The sequence below is a fragment of the Bombus huntii genome, chromosome 12, assembly GCF_024542735.1.
Source record: "Bombus huntii isolate Logan2020A chromosome 12, iyBomHunt1.1, whole genome shotgun sequence".
NCBI lineage: Eukaryota > Metazoa > Arthropoda > Insecta > Hymenoptera > Apidae > Bombus > Bombus huntii.
This window is the reverse complement of record NC_066249.1, coordinates 11,902,136-11,926,848: the sequence shown is the minus strand read 5'-3', so window position 1 is coordinate 11,926,848 and position 24,713 is coordinate 11,902,136. Positions and strand designations below refer to the sequence as shown.

Below are 24,713 nucleotides of genomic sequence, written 5' to 3'. Positions count from 1 at the left end.
TTGTTGTAAAAGAGTCAAATAGTATATACTTTTCTTAATATATAATAGTTATTGATACCATATTATCAATGATATAAATATAATTCATTCGAATAATTAATAATTAAAATTGTAATTAACGTGTCATTCGAAAGTTAAAATTAGTTCAAAAGAAAATATTCAAATCAAAGGTTAACCATTTAATCAATTGATGATAAGTAAGAGATATAAATAACTATTTAAAATTTTGCTGAGTTGTCAGTATAAATAAAATCTTCTGGTCAACGGAAATTGTTAATATCACCACCTTCCGTCCGCGTGGCATTTATTTGATCTAACTTTTGCTGACATTGGCAAAGATACATAATTTGCGGTACACACCGCCATTAAAATTGTGAATGCCGTTATTTGCAGTGGCAAGAAACACGTAAAACGTAAAAGTAGTAACTCTTTTTTCTCAGTGCAATAGGTATTAGGATGAAGAAACATTAAAAGAGCCTCTTAGTGTTTTTAAAGTTGCTCGTAAAATATACCATATCTTTAAAATATTCATAGCCGATTGTTTAAATAATGGGGTACATAAAGTCAATTGGTACCGTAATAATATATGTCAGTTTCTTCTTAGCTGTCATTACCTTTTTACCAGGTTTACCCCCAGATGCAGAATATTCCGAATATAGGTATGGTATTTATTTTATAATAATATAATTGTCAAATAGGTAAAACAATTAATTATGATTTTTTACTATAAATATTTCAGTATGAAACTTCCTTGGGATTTACAAACACTGAAATCTGTAACAAAGATTCGACTACAAGGTCCTGAAATATTATTCTCTGGAGAAATCAAAGGTCCAGAAGCTTTTGCATCGTTTAATGGAGAAATATATACTGGTATACGTGGAGGTTATGTTGTACAAATTGAAGAAAATCGAATTAAACCTATTGTAAAGTTTGGACAAAAGTGTGGTATGTTGTAATAATTATTAGAAAATATTTATATTAATTTATTTACATTAAATATTTATTATTATTATTATTCTTTTTTTGGAATTCTACATATTGCATTCACAAAGATAACAAATTTAATAGTTTAAATACAAACATGCTCAGATAATAAAGCTAGATTTTGTTTAAAAAAATTAACAAAATTACTGAAATGTTTAAGCAAATGCATATCTTGAATAAAAGTGGTACTTACAGATGGGTTGTGGCAAGAACAAAAATGTGGTAGACCTTTGGGTCTAAAATTTAATGATAAGGGGGAACTGTTTGTTGCTGATAGTTACTATGGTATTTTCAAAGTAAATGTTAATACACGACAGTATATAAATATAATCAACAGTTCTGAACCTATTGATGGAAAGATTCCAAGAACGGTTAATTCATTAGATATTGCAAAGAATGGAGATATTTATTGGACAGATTCATCTGTAGATTTTCCACTTCATGATTCAACCTATACATTCTTAGCTAATCCATCAGGAAGGTAAGTTTCAAATTTAGTTAGTATAGTTTAGTTTGGTATTTAATAAGTATAATATTTATATTTATATGTAAATACTTCTTTACAGGCTTATTCGATATAATGCAGCAACAAAAAAAAATGAAGTATTAGTAAAAAATATAGGATTTGCAAATGGTGTCTTATTAAGTGATGATGAAAGCTTTCTGATTGTACTAAGTACTCTTAACTCATACATTATCAAATATAATATAAAAGGTTCAAAAGCTGGACAAAAAGAAATCTTTGCAGAAGGTTTACCTGGTCTACCTGATAATGTACATAGTGATGGGCAAGGAGGCTTTCTAGTAACTTTAATTTTCACTGTAGATTCTGAACATCCTCTTTTAGTTCAATCTCTGATACCACATCCACATATAAGGAAAATGTTATCAAGATTACTTTATTTAATAGAAGCTCCATTTAAATTATTGCAAGATATTTATCCAAATTACTATTCAGAAAGAGTTTTACATACAGTAGGTTCATTTGATCTTTCAAAAAATACAGCATTAAAGAGTGATTCAATAATACTTAGGATGGATAAAACAGGAAAAATTTTGAATGTTTTATACTCAGAAGATATTACTGAAATTTCTAGTGCTTATATACATAATGGATATTTATGGTTTGGTTCTCCTTGGAATGAATATATTATGAGGGTCCCATTGAAGCAAGCATTTCTAGATTTAGCACTTAATACGAAACATTCAGCTAAGAAGGAACAAAAACAGGAAGAACCGCTTTTAACAGTTTCAGCTACACCAAATATTAAAGTAGAAGCAAAATCGACAAAATCAACTGTTAAACAAGAAGCAACTACAAAACTACCTCCGAAATCAACAGTTAAGGCACAAACAACACAAAAACCAAATTCAGATGCAACAAGACCAAAGGAGACCATACAGAAGTCTACAACGTCACAACCTACTACCACCAGTACCACTACCACTCCAAAACCAACAACATCATCACCTAAAGCATCTGGAAAAGATTCAAAGGAAATTAAGAAAGATAAATCCAATTCACAAGTTAAACCTGAATTGTCACAACAAAGCAATGAAGCAAGAATAAAAACAAAATCTGTAGATTCTGTAAAAAAAAATGATCATGAAACTCAGACTGCAAAATCCAAACCTATGAAAAAAAATGAAGATTCTACTAAAAAATAAACCAATGTGTACAAATTGAAAACATCAGTCCAAATTTAAATTAATACTCATTGTATTATTCTATTCCATGTTAAAAGTTCTACATATTCCAAACATATCGATTTATTTGTTAGGTTTTATGAAATTATAACGTACATATTTCATACACATTTCATTCCTTACCGGTGTAGGATTTAGTTTTTACTTATACTTTCTAAACAATGTTCCAAAAAAGGTGATATTTAAAGAATTCTTTTATTTTATTATATATTAGTTTTCATATGTCAAATCTGTATATAAGATTGAGAATGGTGTTGTTTCTGTAAAACATTCCATATTATGATATATATACTAATATAATATTTAATACAAACACATACATATATACTGATATATGTATATGCGTGTGTATGTATGCATTTTGTAAGTTCTAATTTTATTTAACTGCATAATGAAGATGAGGTCCAAATAAAAAGAAAAGAGAATCCATTTTGTTATGGGCGGTTATATTGTTTTGATATGAATTAACATTCCAGAACAAATTGTATAATAAAACTATTAAAATAATTGTTCTATAAATAAAATAATTTATATTAGAGATCACATTTGTTTATAAATTACACATTTAATTCAAATGTTTTCTGTGATTATAAAGATACCATGTGTGAATCTTCCATTAAATTTTTAATTTCTATTTTTGTATGTAATCTAGGATATTTTTCTACTTCGAGTATAATACATATTATACACAATATATGTATGAAAATAACAATAATGCATTACTCTTTGATGCAAAATGTTTGCAGATATATTTGTCTTTAACTGGGTATTATATATGCAGATTAATTTTGAACATGAATGGTGTTAAACAATGTTCTTAATTTTATATAGAATTTGGTAAGGTTGTATAACTGATATAAAAATAAATGTTTGCTTTTTTAAATATTGTCTTTTACTTCTATGATTTTGGTTATTGCTCCTCCAGAAACAAGCTTAAAATTTTAAACCTTTAAGTACATGTTTAAAACTGCTATATGTTTACTATTACTATAAATATTTTTAATATATTACAAAAAGGTATATAAGCTTTTTTTAAATTAAGATTTATAGAATTAGAAGAATTAAAAACCTGTAGTTAAATATTAAGTTGTTGTGCTATAAATGTAGGCAGTATTGATTTCAACTTATTATTTAAATTCTGTTGGATTCGCCATAAAATCGTAGGATTTTTAACAAAATGCCAGTGTCCATTTCTTTTATTTTGTGCCCATTTTTGTGCTTTCAATAAACACTTATGATAGCTTACGATGTCTTTATCTTGTATCAATGTCTTTGGAGAATCTTTTGCTACTATAGCAAAACCAAGTTTTGCTAATTCTTCACCAATTTTTATTTGTTTCTATAAAATTTAATATTGTGAATTGGTGCACTGAAAAAAAAGAGCAAGCTTAACAATTCCTATTTACCTCATTTCGCTCTATAGATACTATACAAGTTACATAGTCCTTTTCCGTGGCTAAAGGAATGAAAGTTATTTCTTTTCCACTAACAATTGTTTGCAACCAACTAATACCTAAAAGCATGTTTTTTATTTTATTAGAGTAATAAATTTTCAAATGTTTAATTCATCATTACCTACCATTAGCTGTTACATCAAGACCAGCTACTTTAATTGGTAAATATGTCGGACTACTTAGTCGAGGCAAAGATATTAATGGTTTGTGATCAACCATTAAAAGTGTACCATAATTTGGTTCTATATGTATCACAGTACCCTGAAGTTGAACTTTTTTTTGTAAAAAGTGAGATGGTATGCTGGATGGTTTTCTAAATTTGGCAAACTAAAAATACGACAATAAAAGATACAAAACGTAGAAATAAATGAAACATTATTAATATTTATTATACATACAGGTCTAATTCGATAGAGTGCAATCACTAAGCTTATACTAGCAATTCCATAACTGAATATCTGAAATTAAAAATCAATTAATATAATTATATTATATACATAAAAATAATGTTTGTGTGTAAAATAAAATGTAGGTTAGAACATACCTTCAACGTTTTGGTGTCTGTTTCGCTAAAAATGATAAATCTTTCGAAAATATTTGGCTTTTTCTCTGACATTATTACTTTTATTTTTTCTTTAAAGGCAGTATGGTACCTGAAATACGTCTATATGAAAATACTTTATCGCGTATATATTTAACGAAATATTTAATCATCAGTTATTTTTACATAAATTCTTCGATTATAAAAAGCTTAAAATAGCGAATGTTCGTACATTTCTCATATGAAAATGTTTAATTTCGCAGATACATATATAAAATTTTAAATTAACATAAAAGATACAAACATTTATTTATTATTTAGTTCCATTAAGATCAATATTTCTATGAGAAATATATTATTAATAATTCATATTATACCAAGTAATAATATTGAATTTAGATCTAATCTAATGCATGAAATAACGCATTAAATAATTTATGTATGTATCAAAGTTAAATTTCAATGAAGTGATATCATTTCTTTATAAAATAAAAATTATTTTAAATAAATGATACAATATAGTTTTATCAATTTTTCATATATAAATTTTGTATACTGTATAAAAATTTATGGATTCTGTTAATAATTATAAGAGAAATTTTTCTTCTGTTTACACAATATCTTAGTTAACTTTCATGTTCACATATCTGACATGTGTGAGTCGGTGCATTACGTTGACATAATACTGGAGCCAAGGTGACAAGCGGCGATATTAAAAAGATCATCGATAGAACTTCTTGAACGAATTGAAAACAAAAAGCCCGTGAAACAATAAGAGCAAGTAACTCACGAAATAATAATCAAATTATTAATAATTTACAATATATTTTAAAAATGTTTCGTGATGGTCAATATTTGGAAGTAATTAAGGTATCTCATTTAACAGCTGCTAACAGCTGTCAATAGACGATCTTGCATCTGCACAAGTAAAACAGAAGCTGTGTTCGTAGGCTTCGAATGATTGTTTAGTTACGGCTGTTGTTACTGTTCAAGAGAAGACTATCAAAATTAAAGAGAAAAAGGTTTCAACTAATAAATGGCTTGATCTCGAGGATTGGGTGGCACTGTATAAAATTTTGGAGAAAGCAATTTTGCGCAATGTTCAAACAGAAGGATCGCCTCAGAATTTTAAGAAATGCAAATGTAAAAAATCTACTCGACAATTGGAAATCACGTAAGCAAAATCATTTTATGTTCGATATTAATTTCAATTTTACTTAAGTTATGCTATTTTTCATATATATTTATTTATATAAAATATAAATAAAGTAATTTATATAAAAATTATATTAATTTTTAATATTACATATAAAAATATTGCCTTTAACCTATTACATTACAATTTAAAAAATATATACATCAATGGTTACATCATGATATATAATTATTGTTAGTTATTTACATAGATATTTTTACAAACTATAGATATACATTTGAACCATCAGAAAGTATAAAAGATGTTACATCGTTACCTACTATTAGAGTAAATGTTTCCCCAGCAAAGAAGAAATTAGAAAAGTCAGAATTGCCCAAAGTAACAATAGAGAAAAAAGATATTTTGAATCAAATAACAGAAAAGCCAGTCAGGAAGACTTCCAACCATATACATCAAAAAGATAGTAAGAATACTTTACTCACAAAATCAGGAAACAATGATTTAGTAGCGAAGGAATCGATTAACACAAAAAACGATAGAGTTAAAAGATGTCTACCAGTTGACAATCTGAGAAATGATATCTTAGAGGAGTATGTACCAAACGCACCTGTGGCGAAAAAGTTATGCACGAACTTGAACTATATACCAAGTAGAAAGAGTACATTGGAACAAATCCAAGTATTTTCAAATGAATATTCTCCTATAGTATCGGATAATAAGAGCGTAGCGGACGTAGTTCGATATGTACCAAATTCCATGGATTCATCAAAAGTATCTTATGAAACGTATGAACCTAGTGGTACAACTATTCTAAAACATCCTGAAGAATACATTCCCAATTCAAAGGGAATTAAAGCATCTATCGAGGAATATTATCCAGATTTTACTAGTAAGACAATGAAATTTGATGACAGTTATGTGCCGTCAAGTGTTCAACTAACTAACGAAAATTCGAAAAAGTTACTAGAAAGGCACAAAAAATTACAATCAGAAAAACACACGTTAAGATAAAAATATTAACAAAGTGAAATATGAATCTATTTATCTAAAACATTTTTAAAACGAACATAAAATACATAAAATATATGAAAATCAGAATATGATATTTTTTAATAAATATAAATATTCTTTAATCTTACTATAATAACTTTCGACATCATGTCAATGTAATAATAATGTATAATTTTAATAAAAAAAGAGTATTTTTAGTAAAAATATTTGTTTATTATTACTTAGTGCTCATTTGTAGATGTATGAGCTTGTCTCTAACGATCACTGCCTTCATTTTCCGAAGTTAGGTCCTCAACTAAATTTTTAATTAATTCAAATTTTGGTTCTTTATTCTCTTCTTTTTTGATATTTTCCTGCTCATCCTCCACTTGATTAATTTCTTCATCATCCGTATCATCATCTGCTCCAGGATGGGCAGGAACTTTGTAAGATGGACTGTTAGGTGTTTGCATCATACCTGGTTTCTGCCATACTTTTTGTGATTCCTGTAATTAATTAAATGTTATTTATTGCTCTTTACTTATTTATGATATGAATGAATATAAAGAAAGTTTCTATATAACTTACTTTTATACCACTAACTTTTTCTATGTAATAATCATAGACAAATTTAGCCATATGAGGCATGTCTTCAATTTCCATTGGTGAAGTAGAGAGATTAGCATTATTAAGTCTCTCGGTAGGATAATGTTCTTGAGGAAGGAGCTGTAGTTTTAATGGCCGCTGCATTAGCTGAGCAAATGCGGGTGTTAATTCAAAACAGTTGTTAAAAAGAGATACTCTAGCAAAAACATAAAGGCCAAGACGCGCTCTTGACATAGCGACTACTAATCGTCGTGCATCTCGTAAATGACCGACAGCTCGAGTTTTCACGAGAGATAGTAATATATAGTCGTTTTGTTGACCCTGGTATTTATCAACCGTTGTTACTTTATTTGGTCGACCTATCAAAGGATTGCTAGCACATCTTATGTTTATTACGTCTCTTATTAAATGCTTTTGTCCATTATAAGTAGTTAATATACTAATTTTGTCCGCTGGATAGCCAAGAAGACGCATGTACATAAATACAGCTACACAATACTCAGCTTCAGCGAGATTTTGATAAAAGTAGGCACTGGGTTCACTTTCACCCACTCCATTGAAATCTTCGACATTAATAAGTTGAAAGTCATATAAGAATCCAGCATTTGCCACTAAGTATTCCGGGCTATTTTCCACATGTGCAAGATTGCCCAATTTTTTATAACGCCAGTTGTATAAATTGCAAATGCTGGGTCTTGCACGACCTTGACCATCGAGGTCAACTGTAGGAACACCCAATCGTACAAATCTTGCAAAAAGAGATTGTTCCATATTTGAATATTTCTGGAAAGCCATGTTTTTAATAACTGGTGGTAACTGATGATGATCTCCTATCATTATCCAACGTTTCAATCGATTATATCCATCTTGTGGATTCTGTAGTAATAACGGTATAAAAGTTTCAATTTCTAAAATTTGAGCAGATTCTTCCATGAGAATGTTGTCGTATTTAAATCCCATGTCTACTAGTTCACGTCTTTTAAGAGCAGCATGAGTACAAGTCATAGCAATAACTTTTGCTTCTTTGACTAATAAATATTTCGATCTATCTAAGCCAGATCGTAATAACTCGAAAGCTCTAAACTCTTCTAATTGGGCAAAAATCCGCTCTATATATCTGCAAGAATGATATTTAATAAAAATTTAGTTATAAATATATTTTCTTATGCAAAATCTTTATTTGATATAAATTTACCGAAAACAACTGCATGCTATTTCAAGATCTTCTTCATACGAATTTCGTTTAAATAATGGTTTTGGCGCATTGTCAAAGAATTTATGAAATGGAAATTCTTCATCTATGATAAAAGCAGCAGGTGCATTATTTCCTGTTCCCTGTCTTTGCTTAATTCTGGTTTCAAAGCGTTCCCATCTTGTGAGTATTTGATACATAAAAAAGTGTCCTGCTGTTTCGCATGTATATGCGACATCACCTTTTACGTTTAAAGATTCCTAAAACCATTAATTTTGTACATTTTATACATGTAAATCATATGTAATAGATATAATACATATTGTAGTTCATATTGTAAATTACAAACCTGTAATCTTTGAACTTCCATTAAAAGATCCAAACGTTTAGCTAGAACATAATTAACTCTACCGTATCTGCTGAAATCTTTCTCAGTTTCTAGCGCTTCTTCGCCATGACCAAGACGCAATAAATGTCTTTCATCTATATCAAGTGCCATGATTTTCTCAAAAAGTTGATTCAGTGCTTGATTAGAATGTGTAACTATAAGGGTTCTCTGATTCGGGAAATTATGATAAAGATTTGATATAATTTGAACAGCGACATCCGTTTTACCAGTACCAGGAGGACCTACAACAAGCGTCAATCCTGGTTGCATACCTGCACGAATGGCTTCGACCTGCGTTGGTGTAAAAGGAATCTGATTTCTGGAATGAAATTGTATATAATATTATTATACATAACTTTTACTTTATCACTAAAGAAGGAAAAAAATAGTTCCTCATACTTTTTTGGTTCATTAGCTTTATAAGGGCCTCTACTGGGTGGCACATGAGGTTCAATTTTGATAACTTTCTTTACGGTTTCAACATTATGTTTCGCAAGTACATCTTCAAATGTTAAACGAAAAGGACGTACTAATTTCGATTCATCATTGGTAGAAACCTTAATTTCATATTGAGGGAAGCTATTTTTTAAATGATTTATATCAAGAAATGTATCATTGAAATCCATTGATGCAATTTCATTTGGCATTCTATAAGAAAATAAAAATATGGAATATCTAGAAACTTTTAATATTATTGTATATTTTAAGTATAATATCTGTATCTGATGTACCTAGAATAACGAGCAGCACCAGGATCACCATATCCGAGAATTATGTCATGCAACCAATAGGGTACGACGCATTCTGTATTCATAAGCTCTCTTATCGTTTCCAAAACTGCTTTGAAATTATTCTCTTTAGGTTTACGTCTCATTATGATGTTAAAACTTTCATATACATCTTCACCACCATGGCTAGCATTATCCATATCAATTCTATATTGATTACAATCTAGCCAAACTCTATACGTGCGAGTATCTCCAGGTAAAATCGGGCGTGGTTCAGGTCCATCTTCGATTACTCTACCGTTTGAATCTAACATACCTTCAACTTCACATCCTCGTACAGTTGTTAATCCAACTTGTGGTACAAAAGGTACTTTGTGACTGTATTTTGTACCTGCATGTTAAATTATTGACTTAATTGCCTTTTTAATTACATGAAGTACAATAAAATAATTAAAATTATTTGATGAAATCTTACCAATTGGGTTTTGTGGTTTAACTGTAATGAGGAAACAGACATCGTGTTTCCGGAGGTTTTCCCATTCAGACTTAATTTCTTTACGAACACTTAAATTTATTGTGACATCAGCACGTACTCTGGATGGTCTTTTCTCGCCAATATTAGGTTTCGCTACCTCGACTACAGCAAATTGTGTAATAGGTTGAGCCATTCTAGCCCAACCGCCAAAGTAAACACCACCATCTTCGGCTCGCCTAGATAAAATACATTATATTATTAATAATATACTTTTTAATGGTTTCAGTTTATTGAAATATGGTAATTTACCAAGGGCTTAGTCTGCTCACAGCATCTTCGATATCTTGCCGTATTTCATCTATAAATATTTCATATCATTATTTACTGTACTATATTACAGGATGATTTTTTCGCCAGTTGATTCAAATGAAATTATTCCACAGTGATAACATTATGCTAATCTATACATATGATTTAATATCGCAAATCGATAATGGCTCTGTGTTAGGTCAGAGACGATTACGTGTGTGTATATCCATGAAATAAAAATGAGAGTGTTTATCCGCGATATGATTGGCGACGTTGGTTTTGTATCAACTAGTGAGAAGATCATCCTATATTACTTCAATTAATTACATTTATTCTATACATACAAGTTGATTCAAGTCGAAATAGATTGAAGTTTCTCAGTAAATAATCGTGCAGAGTAAGAAATTGCAGATTCAATTTTGGCAAAGCTAAACAACCTTCGCCAGAAAAATATTCTGTCGGTACAATACTCTCGTTCCAAATGATCTCTTCTGTTGGATAAAGTGGCATTTCATTAAGCTCCTCTAACTGAGAAGCTCTACGCTCGTGACGTGAAATCTAAAGTTTATATTATTCACAATGTTAAATCTATATTTTCTATTCTTCCTTCTTTTACTAACTTTCTTTTTACTTAACTTACCAAAAGTTCTCGAAGAAAGTCTATATCATACCGGTACCAATTCTCATCTTTCTCGCGTTCTTCCGATGGTACCAAACTGAGGTAACTTGCAATTGATCTTAGCTTCTCTTGACTGAAAATTCGCATAGAGATAAAATATGAAAATGATTTATAATTCTTTAGAAAAGCATACAATAAATAAGATACAAATTGTAAAGAGATTACCTGAGTAACCCGAAGTGTTTATAAAGAGCTTCTCTCGTATCAACGCTCGCCACATTCGCCAACGCAAAGCTTCGTAAGTCCGGGAACTTCGCAAAAACTGCTTTCTGTGCACAGTTTGAATTTTGTTTGTTGGTTTATGCTTTTGTACTCCTTTGGTTTTAATATGTGAACGCCCATTCTAACGAGAACGTTGATGATTTGACAAATGATGCGGAAAAATCGTTTCAATAATGCATAACTCGAAAGTTGAATACTTATTTACAAGAATTAACATATCAATTAATAGCAAGACAAGTAATTTTGTCATTTTCATTATTTGATAAGAAAGAATATTTTATTTCTTTTCTTGGAATTGTCTACTTCTTTTCGATAAAAAGAAAGATAAAAAAGAAATTTAATTTTTAAAGCAATAGTTTCTTAAGCGTTCGAAATATATGTTATGTTTCATACCTGAAGCGAAGTAATTTTAGTGTAATGCAATTGTGTCATATCGTGATCAGTGAGGGGGTCGCCGCTTTCTTCGTTGATTTCAAACCTCGCGTAAAACTTCAACATTTCTAATAGCTGTAAATCGAATAAACAAATATAATCATATATATCAAATATAATCAATAATATTTATCACACCATAATGTGATAAATAAAAATAAATGTCTATGATAAATAAATATGTAGACTATTAAAACTATGCAGATTCGTAATACGTTACTTCGTTTGACATTATTACTATTCACAAGTGATTTCCGATGTCACTTGCTATTGTTTAATTATTTTTTATGTTTTATTATGCATATATCGAATACTAATCCATTTATTTAAGGTACAGCCTATCCCTTAATGAGCTTTCCGCTGTTTCTATCAATTATTACTTTATAAATACACATATCTATGTCCATTCAAAGTTCACCTCGGTAGAGATTGATGAAGCAACAAGACTGTTTAATCATTCTCCACGACGAAAATATTACGCAAAAAAATACCATTACAATGAATGAAGAGACGCCTGCAAATCAATTATATTTGCGAGTGCCAATGTGGATTAAATGTAACATTATTCAAGGCTGTGTCAGTTGTCCAAGGTTATAATAAACCATGTCTCGTCAGAAAAATCCTGTGAATATATGCGTAGCACGCTTTCTACATTATAACGTACGAATAAAATCAACATGACATTAATTTGCTATTAGCGTATTAAACTTATAAAATCTTATCTTGCAGTAGTTTATTTAAGCTTTGACCTTTCGGTCTTTCCGTAATTTATGATAGGTGGATTATGGATGACTAACGAGGAATACTGCCCTTCCTAATTAATATTTCCATCTACCATTTCGAAATTGGAAGAAACCTAAGTTTTACCGTTAAACTGCGGTTGTTAATGCATTTATAGAAAATTTTAAGGTGAGGCAATTTTTTGGATACGCGAAAAATATACAAAATATCCTAGGTAAAGTATGCGTTACAGTAATCGGTAGATGAAACAAATCTTTATGTAAGTTTCGCTTGTTTTTTTATTATGTTGGTAAAAATATGAATTTATAAATGCATAACTATGTATAAACATCCATTTTTCTATGCCAGCATTATCTCTTTCTTTGTTCATTTTAAAATACTTAATTATTGTTTCGTAACAGCCTGTACAATATAATTTTACTTAAAAGATAAACAACATACGGGAAACTTGAAATACTTCAACGTATCTTGGATAGTTGGAAAAATATTAGAGATTAAATATCAATTAAGAGGGACAGAATAGCTAAGGAAACGTAGAAGATGGGAAGAGGATCGTAAATTAGAATAAAGGCATCGGTGAACCTGTTCGACAGGAACCCATTCTCCTCGTGAGGATACAAAGGCACACTGAACACTGCACTGGTTGTAAGCCAGCCAAGAAATCTGTACCTCGACCACAGTGGGAGTATCTCATATCTCGGACCGGCTCATCAATGCTTCATCTACAATTGTTCAGTACCACGCGTAACGCAAGTGTGTCAACGTGTCTGTCTGGTTATCTGCCACTTCTTCGTTTTACAATCTTCATTTGTCGTACGAGTAGATCGAGTAATTCGTTCTAATAGTGAATGGAAAAACTAGTGGCTATAGAAGGTGACTGTTCTTTCTTCTTTTTCTTTAAGAACCGATCGAGATCAGTTTTTCGTCGATACGAAAGCGCTTCGTGTTTCGGTACAGTTTTTCTTAAATCAAGAATCCAGATGGTGAAAAGCTATATCCGCTGATAATTTACATTCTAACGTTGTATGTTTATCAAACGAGACAAGAGTATAAAATTAGACAAATTAATATGCTAAGACCAACAGAATTAATATGCTAAGTCGAGCTTAAATAGCGAAGGCTGTTTTTGATCGGTCCCAAGATTGATCTCTAAGATTTTGTTTCAATCTTTCATCAGACAACAAAAAAGACGATCCTTATTTTGAACTTCTGCGACAATAAAGATTGCCAGGTATATATGATTAATGGGATTGAATTGATTGGTTATTTGGTGAATTTTATTGAAACAAGCTCGTTTTGCAGTAGATGAAAAGCAATGTATTAATAAAAATCAGAGAGATGATGCTGAATGTGAATTATAGCAGGCGTTCGGGCACATTGCCAGTCAAAGGTACGTAAAGCTCTACTGATTGGATTATTCTGATTTTTATTCTTTGTTTATCTCCCTCTGTGTGTGTGTAACCACACACACACACACACACACATGCATATTCTATTCAGTTGCGTTAAATATTAACTCAACTACTCGTCGGGTTTTTAATTCACTGTTCGTGATATATTTTGAAATTTTGTCTTGTCTTTTGAATAGATTTTATTGAGGAAAGGTATGTTGTTGTGAAGTACGCCATAGGCATTCTGAAGATGAATACTAGTTAATACTTGGACTGAGATAAATACTAAGTATTAACTTAATTACTCATCGAGTTACTTGGAAATTTTGTCGAATCTACTGAATAGATTTCATTGAGGGAAGGATATGTTGTTACAAAGTACGTCACAGATATTTCGAATACTAGCTAATAGTTTGCCTTAGATAAATAACCAAAGAGGCCTTGGATTCGTATAGATTTTGCGTTGTAACGAATGTTTGGCGCGTAACACGTTGGGAGGTTTTGTTTATGATAGATTAAGACGCGTGTGTGTTTTTAGGAATTTCCAACGAATTATTCGACGGAATGACGATGTAGGTTTTCTCGTTCGAGGAAGAAACATGAAATTTTACATGCAAAAACACGTGTTGCATCATGCGAGAAAAGAGAAAGAATTTACATGTTTGTTATTTTCCTTCTCTCGTCGATCACGGTTAAAGCAACTGATAGAAGGAAAGTGTCGAAGCCAGGGGCAGTAAAAATCATAGATACGCTCTATGTGCGTCAGATATATTGAAGATGTATGGCAAATAACGTTATCGCCAATGATTAAATCATTTCACATTACTAACTTCTGTTACTTCACGAAACTATCTTTAATAAATAGGAAATTCTATAAATACGAAGTCTACAATATTTGATTCTGCCATTCTCGCGCGTGTTTAGCGAACTTTTCATTCATCTTCTTTATGAGAACCCGATGTTTATTACTGAATGATACAAATGAAATGCAAATGAATACAAACATGTATCAATTTTGAGATATCGATAAAATCGTTTTTTTTCTGATTGTACTCATTTAAGTAAAATATAACATAACATTGTAAAGTATTAGAAAATGACGATACAAATAATACTTCATTAACGTAATTTGAATAAATTGAATTAGCCGCATTGATACCATAGCAATCGTAAAAAGCAAGAGAAAACACGTGCTGCACATGGCTCAATGAAAAAGAGCAATGGTTCGTGCAGGCATTGAGGAAGCTAAGAAAAGGGCATAAGGAGCATTCTCGCTAACAGAAGCACAAACATCCCTTTTCTTTTTTCGATCCAGTCATTTCATACTGCATACGTACATAACAACCACCAGTGAACTATATTACTACAACTGCGTCTTTTTAAACGCGAATCTCTTTGTTTCCCAGACCGAACGTGCTCGATATTCAATTACCGATAACGAGAACAATTTTCTGCAATATATCATATCTTATCGAGAACATGGAATTAATCATTTTGTTAAATACATTGTTTATAATCTTTTTACGCGGGCAGAAAAAGAAGCATCGACCTACAATGAATATTAGAATGGAAAAGATGTTCTCTCTCGTCTTATTCCTTCTAAGAATTATTTGCCTTCATTCTGACATCGTTAACAATTTCATCATATTACCACTCATTTTGCTACCAAACTAATAAGAACTTCTTGAAACATAGAAAAGATAAAATATTGGAATCGTTGTGATATCATAGCGATATTCGTGAAATCCCTTTCAAGCTTTCAGATTGTATCGATACATTCGTGATATTCGTCACGAGTGCCACAAGTTCGAAGTAAACGGGCGCCTTTATGTATCAAATATAAATACGTTTTAATACTCATTTATATACACAAAAATCGGACGATGGAGATTCTCGCTAAAAGTACTTGAAAACGATCTTTATAGTGCCATATATGTAGCAATAACAAGTGTGTGTGCTTCAATATATAATAATTGATATAATCTACTTAGTTTTCATGAAGAGCGAAACTTTCACGATCGAGTGTGTCTGAGGATGAATTACCCTTTTCTAGGGTTGCTATGGATCAGTCTATTAATGTTGGCGATCACATGGAGTCAGGCGAAAGACAACAATTGCTGTTCGGATGGTCTCATGTGGTTACATACGCTGAATTGTTCTGATGGCAACGCGATTAATCTCGCGTGCTCATTTGGTTGGTACATAGTCAATCCTGAAATGTACACGTCCGATAACTTCACTATAATCGAGGAATATGGGAAACCGTGGCTGCAGTTTGTAGACACGGTATCCACAAAAATAGAAGCAGAGAGGTAAACGATGTGTTTCAGTTGCATTTCTTTCAGTGATGTTTGCAATTTTTTTCAAGAAGTTTGTTTAGTCCTCAACTGTTATCGTTGGGTCATAGGGGTCCATAACAGTTCGCTCATATATCTTAATTTGTGTAGTGTTTATCACATAAAACACAGAATAAAAGTTGAAATAAATGAATAACTAAATTCTCGTGGATCACGATCCAGCAACACTAATCGAGGATTAAAGATAATCCGTGAAATCGACATAATACTGTTTGTTAATATTCTTCTTTCTATTCTATTTTTAAAATATGAATAAAACAGGATTTAAGCTTATTTGACACTTAAATATGTTAAATTTTATGCACTTTTTTTGTATATTCCTAATTTAATTAAATATTCAGGTTCTGCGTGGCAAGAAATCCGAACAATGGTGTCAAAATTGCTTTGGTATGCACGGATACCGAATACGACGGTATCCAATGGAGAAACACATTGTTCTGCACCCTGAGTATCATATCGGCCATATTTTTGATCATCACCTTGGCGGTTTATGTTTTGCTACCAGAATTAAGAGAGATTCAAGATAAAGCAATGATGGCTGTAGTCATGTCATTAACAGTTAGCTATATCATCCTTTCCATTCAGATGTTGAGGAACTCGCACGATGATGATTATCATATATGTGTCTCTCTAGGTACGACATGCTGATAATCATTTGTTTATTTATATCACAATTACTCATTTACATTGTACGATTTTTAAATCAATAATTCATTTATTCTTCTAGGATTTATTTTATATTTCGGTTTTATGGCTGTTTTCTTCTGGTTAAACATCGTCTCATTCAATATATGGAGAATAGTTTGGTAAAACCAATAAAGTCGATAAAAACATTTAAAGATCTAGTTCATTCATATTCATCATTTGATTTGTTATTCCTACAGGTTTAAAGATTTCATGATCGGAGATAAAATGCTTTTTACTATTTATTCTATTATCGGCTGGAGTGGACCATTATGCTTATTAATTGCAATTTTGATTACTCATCACGTAGAAGGAAACCATTTGAAACCCGGTTTTGGAGAAAGTAGCTGTTGGTTCAATGGTAAGAACAATATCTTTCAAAAACTAACGATCTTTTAATAGTCTCCGTTATTATATATTAATCTTGTTATTGAATAACGACTATCGTCTATGTTTTTATAGGGCATGAACAAACGTGGGCGTATTTTTATGGCCCAATCAGTATTTTATTGACGTTAAACGTTATCTATCTCGGCCTAACTGGCTGGCGATTGTGGCATCAGTATCGTAACTATAGCGGAAGCAAATTACGAGTACTTCGTTTTAAATGCCTGCTTTACATCAAACTGATACTTTTCATGGGCGTAACATGGATTTTTGAAGTGCTTTCGTATGCTGATCATAGTAAACAAGATTTCTGGTAATTTCCATCATTTTTGTTTATCAACAAAATAAGTCACAATCTCGTCGAAGAAATTAATTTTCTCAATTGCTAAGATATAGTAGACACGTTGATGCTTGATTACATACTTTGATTCTTAATTCCAATTTAGGATACCGATGGATATAGTGAATGCATTACAAGGCTTTATAATATTCCTCTTGTTGGTTGGGACGCGAAAACGAGTGAGAAAGTTGTTGGCAAAAAAGAGACCTTGTGGGATTGGCTTTCCAAAATCTTGGGCAGCTTACGAGGATGAAGAGTGCGAGGAAGTACTACCTGAAGAAGTCGAATTATCGCAACATGATTAGTGTTTATAAAAATAACTTTGTTTCTTTTTCGTCGCTAATAACGTAACGTAATAAGACGTGTAGTTTCTTCTTATACCAATATATTCGACTAGTCGAAGATAATCATAAGTAATGACAATGAGACAAAGAATTACTTCTATTTAAGTAACATAGTCGTATAAAGATCGTATAGAATTTAATACTCTTTTAATGAATCGTCGTAAAATACGTTTTTTAAGAATCTCTACAAACATTGCCCAGTAACAAGTATCGCGTTAATTATCGTGTCATTTACTATCATACGATTTTTGCCGATCTGTAGATTAGCTAAAGAACAAGAAGGTTCACAACTCATCATGGCAATTTCGTGTAATCTAGTAATTTTATTATCTTCTTCGTAGGCGTCCGTATCAAACTTTCTCATTCTAATCGACTGACGCGACACTTCCGAGACGACGATTTATCTTACATCATCATGTACTTCTGACGTCTTTGAGTCATTAAAAACGTGTTAGTCGACAGATATCGCAAACGTTAAAACCACGAACGCTGGAGCACACGAAATATGAGCGTAAACATTCGAAGTTGCCAGAATACTTTTTACTACCATAACGAACAAAATGAAAGTGTTCTATCTTAAAATAAATATAAGAGACAAAAAAAAATGAATTATGTAAACAACGTCAATTAAGTATGATAATAAAATTAAGCGTCATTTTTAATTTAAGCATTATATCCATTGGAATAAAAAAATCCAGGTAATTTTAATATTACTTCACGTAAGTTTTATATCTTTTCCTTTCTAGAAATTATATTTATGTCATGTAGAAATAGATAGATAGAATTTTCTACAAATTAAAAAATTATTTAATTAAAAAATTCAAAATAATCTACGGTGTGCAAAAAGAGGTAGAGTAAAAACTAAATTATCGTTGATACGCTGCATTGAACAATCGTATTTCTCGTTGCGTGAAGCTATTACGATGATTAAACAAAACAATCTGCGCGAGTAATCAATTAATTTGTTGCACGAAGACATGATAAACGACAATAGCGCAAAACAACAATGACGTGTGTCGTGGTTACCCACATACTACTATGAGTAATGCTAGTATCGACATTGCAAAGATGAGGATTTGCATTGTCGTGATACACACACGAATGCAACGTGACGTTTTCCATGGCGACGGAACATGTTACTGATCAATATTTTAGCAACGCAAAGGTTGCTACTGCAGCGAGAAATGCAAAACTTTTAATACCTTAGCAGTGACTCGTGTGCAACACGATTCTTTGGACTTCAAGTTCGAATTACCGGCAATTTCAGAATATTTTTATTCTTTAATTTATATAGAGTAATATAGTATAACAGACAGTGAATTATTTGTAAGATGATTTAGACCTTAATTTGTACACGTATAAGATAATTTTCCGTCGAAAGATGGTTATTTATGTAGAGATTGATTGGCTATCCGTAACATTTGTAGCGTAGTCTATCTTGAACATTTTTTTTTGCTCATTATTCATAAAATATCTACGTTTGTATATTATACAAATGCGATAAGTTGCACTGTAAAAATAAACGTGCAAATAATAAAATAAATATGTCGTTATCATAAATAAACATATTATGATACATGATAATCGATTTGTTACATTGAAAAAGATTTCGCACATCGATTTTCGTTGTAGTCAACGAGAATGAGTTGAATTGATTGAAAAATATGTCCAAATTAACCATGTAAAAAAGGAGGAAATTTTATGAACTTCCAATTATGACTATTATATCTCCTACGAATAAGATTCATAATTAGAAGCTGTGCGAAACCAAGAAACGCGTTGTAATTTCAAGGAGCGATTGTGCAATATGATACAGATATATACATATGTATGTACTTCCAGCATGCCTCTAGACCTGATTTCATTCCTAAACTATACTATAATAAACTATACCTAACAATTACAATCTTTTTCGTATACATATAGCTATTAAAATGTCATTTCACTGCTTCAAACCTGCTGATTATAAGTAGATATGTCACTATATCCAATTCCAGGGCCTGTTCTAGAGGCATGCCTCAAGATAAGTTTCATCCATAAGTTTCATCAAATATTTAGAGGCCGCTTAAAAACTGCGAAACAAATCGCACGTATATAATAAAGCACCAGTTAATCGTATAAAGTATGAAGTAATACCATTGCATAAATGCTGATAAACGTGCTATAAATAATTATGTTATAGATGATTATATTATAAATATTCGGATCATACAGCAAATCGAACTTTTACAAGTTAAATTAATGCGAAGATACGAATATCGGAAGAAGAACCAACGAAGCCAAAATGCAAAGTAAACGAGAAAGGTAAAGATGAGTATACGAGAGGAGGGAGAGCGATGAGGCAGCCATAGGGAAGGGGGAAAGAGAGAAAAAGAGAGTAAGCAAGCCAGCGTGCGAGTGAACAAACGGAAGAGAAAAAGAGATAAAAAGATAGTGCAACAGAGAATGGAAATGGATGCGATGCGATGGCGGCGAGTATGGCAGGGGTAAGTCTCGCTAGGCGGGTAACTACTACCGCAGGCGGCATTGGCAGGTATGACGATGAACACACGAGTAGTCCTATTATCGTTGCGTTAAAATGAACGAGTGAATAACAACGCTGTTGAAATAACGTCAGGGTAGCCATCACGAAATCGATCACGAGCAACGCTAAACTCGGCCACGGCGGAAAGTTGGTTGACGAATGAATGCACGGAACCAATGTATGGTAACAAAGACGCGAGAGTAGGAACGGTGCCGATTCGATGACATGTATTATCTCGTGAGTGCGTTGCTTATCATCGTTGGTATACTGGGGAATCATCCCCTTCTTGCAAACACAGACGGGAAGGCAAATTTGATCAGCGTGGCGAAGTGTTGCGAGCACAACGAGCTTCTTGTAGACGACACGTGCACGCCATTGACGGAAACGAACGAGACGGAGTGGAGACCGGAATTCATCGAGGAGGTCAATGGTATATCAAGGAGCAAACCGGTTAAACCGAATTATCAACTGAAGATTGGAAGACCTAAGTGTCAACCCAACGAGCATCAATGGAACGTATATCATTATCGATCAGGCGAGGATCGGCTTGCGATACTGACAACTGGCGTGTTGCGACACTACACCACCGATTTGACAAAGGGAAAGCAAAACGAATATAATGGTGCATTTGGATTCGACAATGCAGATTCAATGGACGAAGATGATCTGGAGACGGTTTCTATTCATTATGATTATCCGTTCGGACATTATTGCGCTGACAAAGCAATTTTGAGCAGAGATCGACTGGTAGCGATGTACGCGATGATTTGCGTACCCGACGTAGTCGTTACATGGTCCGATACAAATTATTTGATGAAACATGCCATCGATCCCACCTTTCATGCTATATCGATAGCTAGTTATCTGGTTGTCGCGGTTGTTTATTTTGTTCTACCACAACTGCGTGATCTTGTGGGAAACATGATAACTAGTATGACTCTGTGCCTTATAGCTGGGCAATCTGCGTCTACCGTCAGGATTTTCACGGAATTCGGCAATCACATCAGTTTTATGATTGCCGGTATGAAATACATGAATATTCATAAATATTCAAGCTATTCATGGAAAATTAAATTCCAATTCCAATTAGGATATCTTCGATTGAAAAATGCTTAACTTTTTACGAGAATATTTCTTTCTTTCAGATACCGTCATGTATGTCTCCTTGCTAGCTGCATTTTTCTGGTTGAACGCCTTGGGTTACTACGTATGGAGCACTTTCCGTTCGCGAAACGTATTTTTAAGAGTAACTGACGGCAGAAAGTACTGTTACTATTCTACGTATGTTTGGGGTTCGACGGTTTGCATAGCGGGCACTGCGATTTTTGCACACTTTGCTTTAGAAACTAATAAACCTGTCGTTGGTGGAAAGATATATCCACCTCAAGAAACAATCGGTTGGCTCGGTATTTCCGTATTATTTACATCGATCGCATTTACGATAATGATTGATTTATCTTTCGTATTAACAACCGCGAACAGGATTAAAAGAATGAGCACATACGGTCGAATTCATCATAAAATGAAATACAGCTTTAGAATGTTCGTTTTCCTGTTTGCGATAATGAGTACCGGTTGGCTATTATTCCTGCTATCACGACTGAATTACGAAGCGTTAGAGTATTGTCATATCGTTATTAATTTGCTACAGGCAATTTTAATACTATACGTTTGCGTATTTGGACAAAGAAGAGTTACATTCTTACTTGGTAAAACATGCAACTGCTGTAATTCAGGCGAAAATATCGAAGGCCTTGATTGGGGCGAAGAAATGACTGCCATTAACGCAGGATATTAAACAATTTTTAAATCGTATAATCGATTATGAAATTCGATCTCAAATGAAATAATTTTGTTCTATGAAAGCGTTGTATTTTGCACATTTGATTGAACATATCAAGTGAAAAACATATTTAGCAATGATAGTCTATATCACAAACCAGTGCTCGACAAGGAATATATCATATTAGTTCATATTAACAAATACATGTTTTATTACGGCAGGAACATAACGTCCATAAATAGTAAACTAAGGCATTGTATATAATGGTATTTAATTAAAAGAATTTTTAAAATCAACAAAATTATATTATTCTAGGAGAATATAATATTTATATGTATCTTTTTTGATAGATTCATTGCTTTTTACATACAAACTTAAATATATCTATACTAAATATGTATTTATCTATTTGAATAATTTGGAATTTATAATAATAAGTGCCTTGAAACAAAATTTTTTATGCCTTACGAAAATGTGCACTTATCTGTATAAAATATAACATTAATCGCAAAATATATAAACATCCATAAACATTATCATTGCATCTATCATTTCTTATAAAAATATCATCTTCTAAGGAATTTTTTACTTTTAAGATATTCATATAATATTTATATTTGTACAAACATATGACTTTTGTAAATGGTGTATCATTTTTATAAAATCAATTTCAATATATCCTTTTATACTAGATATTTCTATTTATTTGAAAAACTTGAGAAATGAAACTTACCTGGCCAAACAATTCACCTTCTGGACGATGTAATAAATTGGATAGCTGACATCTCACTACCAAATGACAATCATCCATAACAGTATTGAAGAAACGTCTAGTTGGTAATAGAGCTTCTAAATCTATTACTAACTCAAGAAACCTTTCACAATATCGTACCTTATCTGGTAAGAGTGGTCCTATTGAGAAGTAAATAGCAAATTATAATATTGTACCACAAAACTATTTTTGAACAATATAAAACAGATTAGATTTTTATTTGGTTTAATTTACCTTCCTCTGGTACTGTTTCCAATATTGTCATAAATTTTATCATTAATCTGTGTAAAAATTTACGTTCCCACTCTAACTTTTCTTTACATTCAGGATTATCTTTTTTCATTATAACCTTCCAGTACTTTCTCCACTTTGGATATTTCCTAAACTCTAATTCTCTACGACCTTGTTGCAGTGAAATCCACATGGACAATGACACCAGCCGTTTTACTTCTTCTCTAACTAATAATACTTCCATGGAATTAAAACAATGATTCAAAAAAACGATCAATGCTGTTTGTTCTTTCAAATCAAAGTCCATTATACTGTCTTCAAGGCATGTCTCTAAGACTTTTTGGAAAAATTCAGAAAAATATTCTGGAAGTTTCTCAAATACTTTCCAAACTTGAACACGTTCTCGAAATTTTTCATTCACCATAACAACAATGGACATGGTATGAGCACGAGTTGCAATTTTTGTATTGTAATATGGCCATAGAAAATTTTCTAAATACTGACTGAACTCTAACATCATAATTCTTCGAATAGAAAATTTAGATGCACATATTTCTTGGATATAAATATCTTCTACTATTTGTGAACTGAATGGAAGATGTGAATCCATAGTATGTGGTGCCCAATATTTATTTGCAAGCTGTAATTATTTAATAAAATAGATGTAAAGAAAAAATATGTGTAATCCATGTAATAAAGTAGGTTTAACTATAAATACCTGTGTTATACGATCAGCATTAATCTGTTCCACTGTAGGAGCAGGATTATTGCTTTTAACTGTCATAGCGTTTTGATTTTCCATGTTGGGCCGTTGACTCAATTGACTTTAAGGTTAAGTTTAAGGTTAAGATTAAAAATTAACCAATGTTAGACATGATAACAAGTAATATGCATTTATGTAGTAAACTGTATACAGTCATAAAAATCATTTATTTCACTTTCTTTCCAAATAAATCTGTACTTACTACAATTATTCAGATTTACCAGTAACTATCAAGCAGCACGTACTCATATAAAATTTTTATATTTTCATACACACAGTACCACGATTGTGCATTGGCTAAGATAAAGCTCCAATCATTTCTGTTGGTTAAAGAGAATATTTTAAAGCGAAAAGTTAAATCATATGATTGGTACATATGCAATTGTTATTGTCCTTTATTATTATAAATAATATTGTTGATAAATTCATAATTTTACAATCAGATATTAATATAAAAGAGGATAGTAGAGGTAAATTCATATGTCTCTTTCATTTTTATATAAGATGCGCATTCTGTTATTCTTTTCACT

The 24,713-nt window shown here is 31.6% G+C and overlaps 6 protein-coding genes across 11 annotated transcripts; 4 read left to right on the top strand and 2 right to left on the bottom strand.

Annotated features, from left to right (window-relative positions):
* Window positions 1-46: 46 nt before the first annotated feature.
* LOC126871668 (adipocyte plasma membrane-associated protein Hemomucin-like) lies at window positions 47-3,577 on the top strand. Its single transcript, XM_050630713.1, has 4 exons — window positions 47-659; window positions 740-948; window positions 1,183-1,468; window positions 1,554-3,577. The coding sequence occupies exons 1-4, from the start codon at window positions 550-552 to the stop codon at window positions 2,653-2,655; spliced, it is 1,707 nt and encodes a 568-aa protein (XP_050486670.1). The 5' UTR covers window positions 47-549; the 3' UTR covers window positions 2,656-3,577.
* LOC126871678 (uncharacterized) lies at window positions 3,120-6,570 on the bottom strand. 5 transcript variants are annotated; one of them, XM_050630741.1, is made up of 6 exons: window positions 6,453-6,570; window positions 4,693-4,801; window positions 4,547-4,606; window positions 4,274-4,475; window positions 4,101-4,207; window positions 3,120-4,033 (listed from the first exon to the last, which is right to left on the bottom strand). In XM_050630741.1, the coding sequence occupies exons 2-6, from the start codon at window positions 4,762-4,764 to the stop codon at window positions 3,770-3,772; spliced, it is 705 nt and encodes a 234-aa protein (XP_050486698.1). In that variant the 5' UTR covers window positions 4,765-4,801; window positions 6,453-6,570; the 3' UTR covers window positions 3,120-3,769. The 5 variants fall into 5 exon arrangements, with proteins under 5 accessions (XP_050486698.1, XP_050486697.1, XP_050486694.1 ...); XM_050630740.1 differs by lacking the exon at window positions 6,453-6,570 and adding an exon at window positions 6,328-6,426; XM_050630737.1 differs by lacking the exon at window positions 6,453-6,570 and adding an exon at window positions 5,363-5,509.
* LOC126871682 (uncharacterized) lies at window positions 5,524-6,872 on the top strand. The gene is made up of 3 exons (XM_050630747.1): window positions 5,524-5,559; window positions 5,640-5,863; window positions 6,115-6,872. Exons 1-3 carry the CDS (start codon window positions 5,524-5,526, stop codon window positions 6,854-6,856), a joined length of 1,002 nt encoding a protein of 333 aa, XP_050486704.1. The 3' UTR covers window positions 6,857-6,872.
* A 175-nt stretch (window positions 6,873-7,047) lies between these two features.
* Window positions 7,048-24,652, bottom strand: LOC126871663 (RNA helicase aquarius). 2 transcript variants are annotated; one of them, XM_050630697.1, is made up of 16 exons: window positions 24,386-24,652; window positions 24,139-24,244; window positions 23,424-24,060; window positions 23,151-23,329; window positions 11,828-11,941; window positions 11,378-11,481; window positions 11,174-11,285; window positions 10,878-11,091; window positions 10,534-10,582; window positions 10,225-10,460; window positions 9,753-10,140; window positions 9,421-9,669; window positions 8,983-9,340; window positions 8,637-8,893; window positions 7,424-8,558; window positions 7,048-7,341 (listed from the first exon to the last, which is right to left on the bottom strand). In XM_050630697.1, the coding sequence occupies exons 2-16, from the start codon at window positions 24,220-24,222 to the stop codon at window positions 7,111-7,113; spliced, it is 4,347 nt and encodes a 1,448-aa protein (XP_050486654.1). In that variant the 5' UTR covers window positions 24,223-24,244; window positions 24,386-24,652; the 3' UTR covers window positions 7,048-7,110. The 2 variants fall into 2 exon arrangements, with proteins under 2 accessions (XP_050486654.1, XP_050486653.1); XM_050630696.1 differs by having other exon boundaries at window positions 24,139-24,652.
* On the top strand, window positions 13,244-18,823 carry LOC126871674 (probable G-protein coupled receptor Mth-like 1). The gene is made up of 9 exons (XM_050630729.1): window positions 13,244-13,480; window positions 13,785-13,838; window positions 13,910-13,997; window positions 16,052-16,310; window positions 16,697-16,989; window positions 17,083-17,161; window positions 17,240-17,400; window positions 17,502-17,739; window positions 17,873-18,823. The coding sequence occupies exons 3-9, from the start codon at window positions 13,913-13,915 to the stop codon at window positions 18,069-18,071; spliced, it is 1,314 nt and encodes a 437-aa protein (XP_050486686.1). The 5' UTR covers window positions 13,244-13,480; window positions 13,785-13,838; window positions 13,910-13,912; the 3' UTR covers window positions 18,072-18,823.
* LOC126871672 (probable G-protein coupled receptor Mth-like 5) lies at window positions 20,501-23,112 on the top strand. The gene is made up of 2 exons (XM_050630726.1): window positions 20,501-21,655; window positions 21,780-23,112. The coding sequence occupies exons 1-2, from the start codon at window positions 20,860-20,862 to the stop codon at window positions 22,430-22,432; spliced, it is 1,449 nt and encodes a 482-aa protein (XP_050486683.1). The 5' UTR covers window positions 20,501-20,859; the 3' UTR covers window positions 22,433-23,112.
* Window positions 24,653-24,713: the final 61 nt, after the last annotated feature.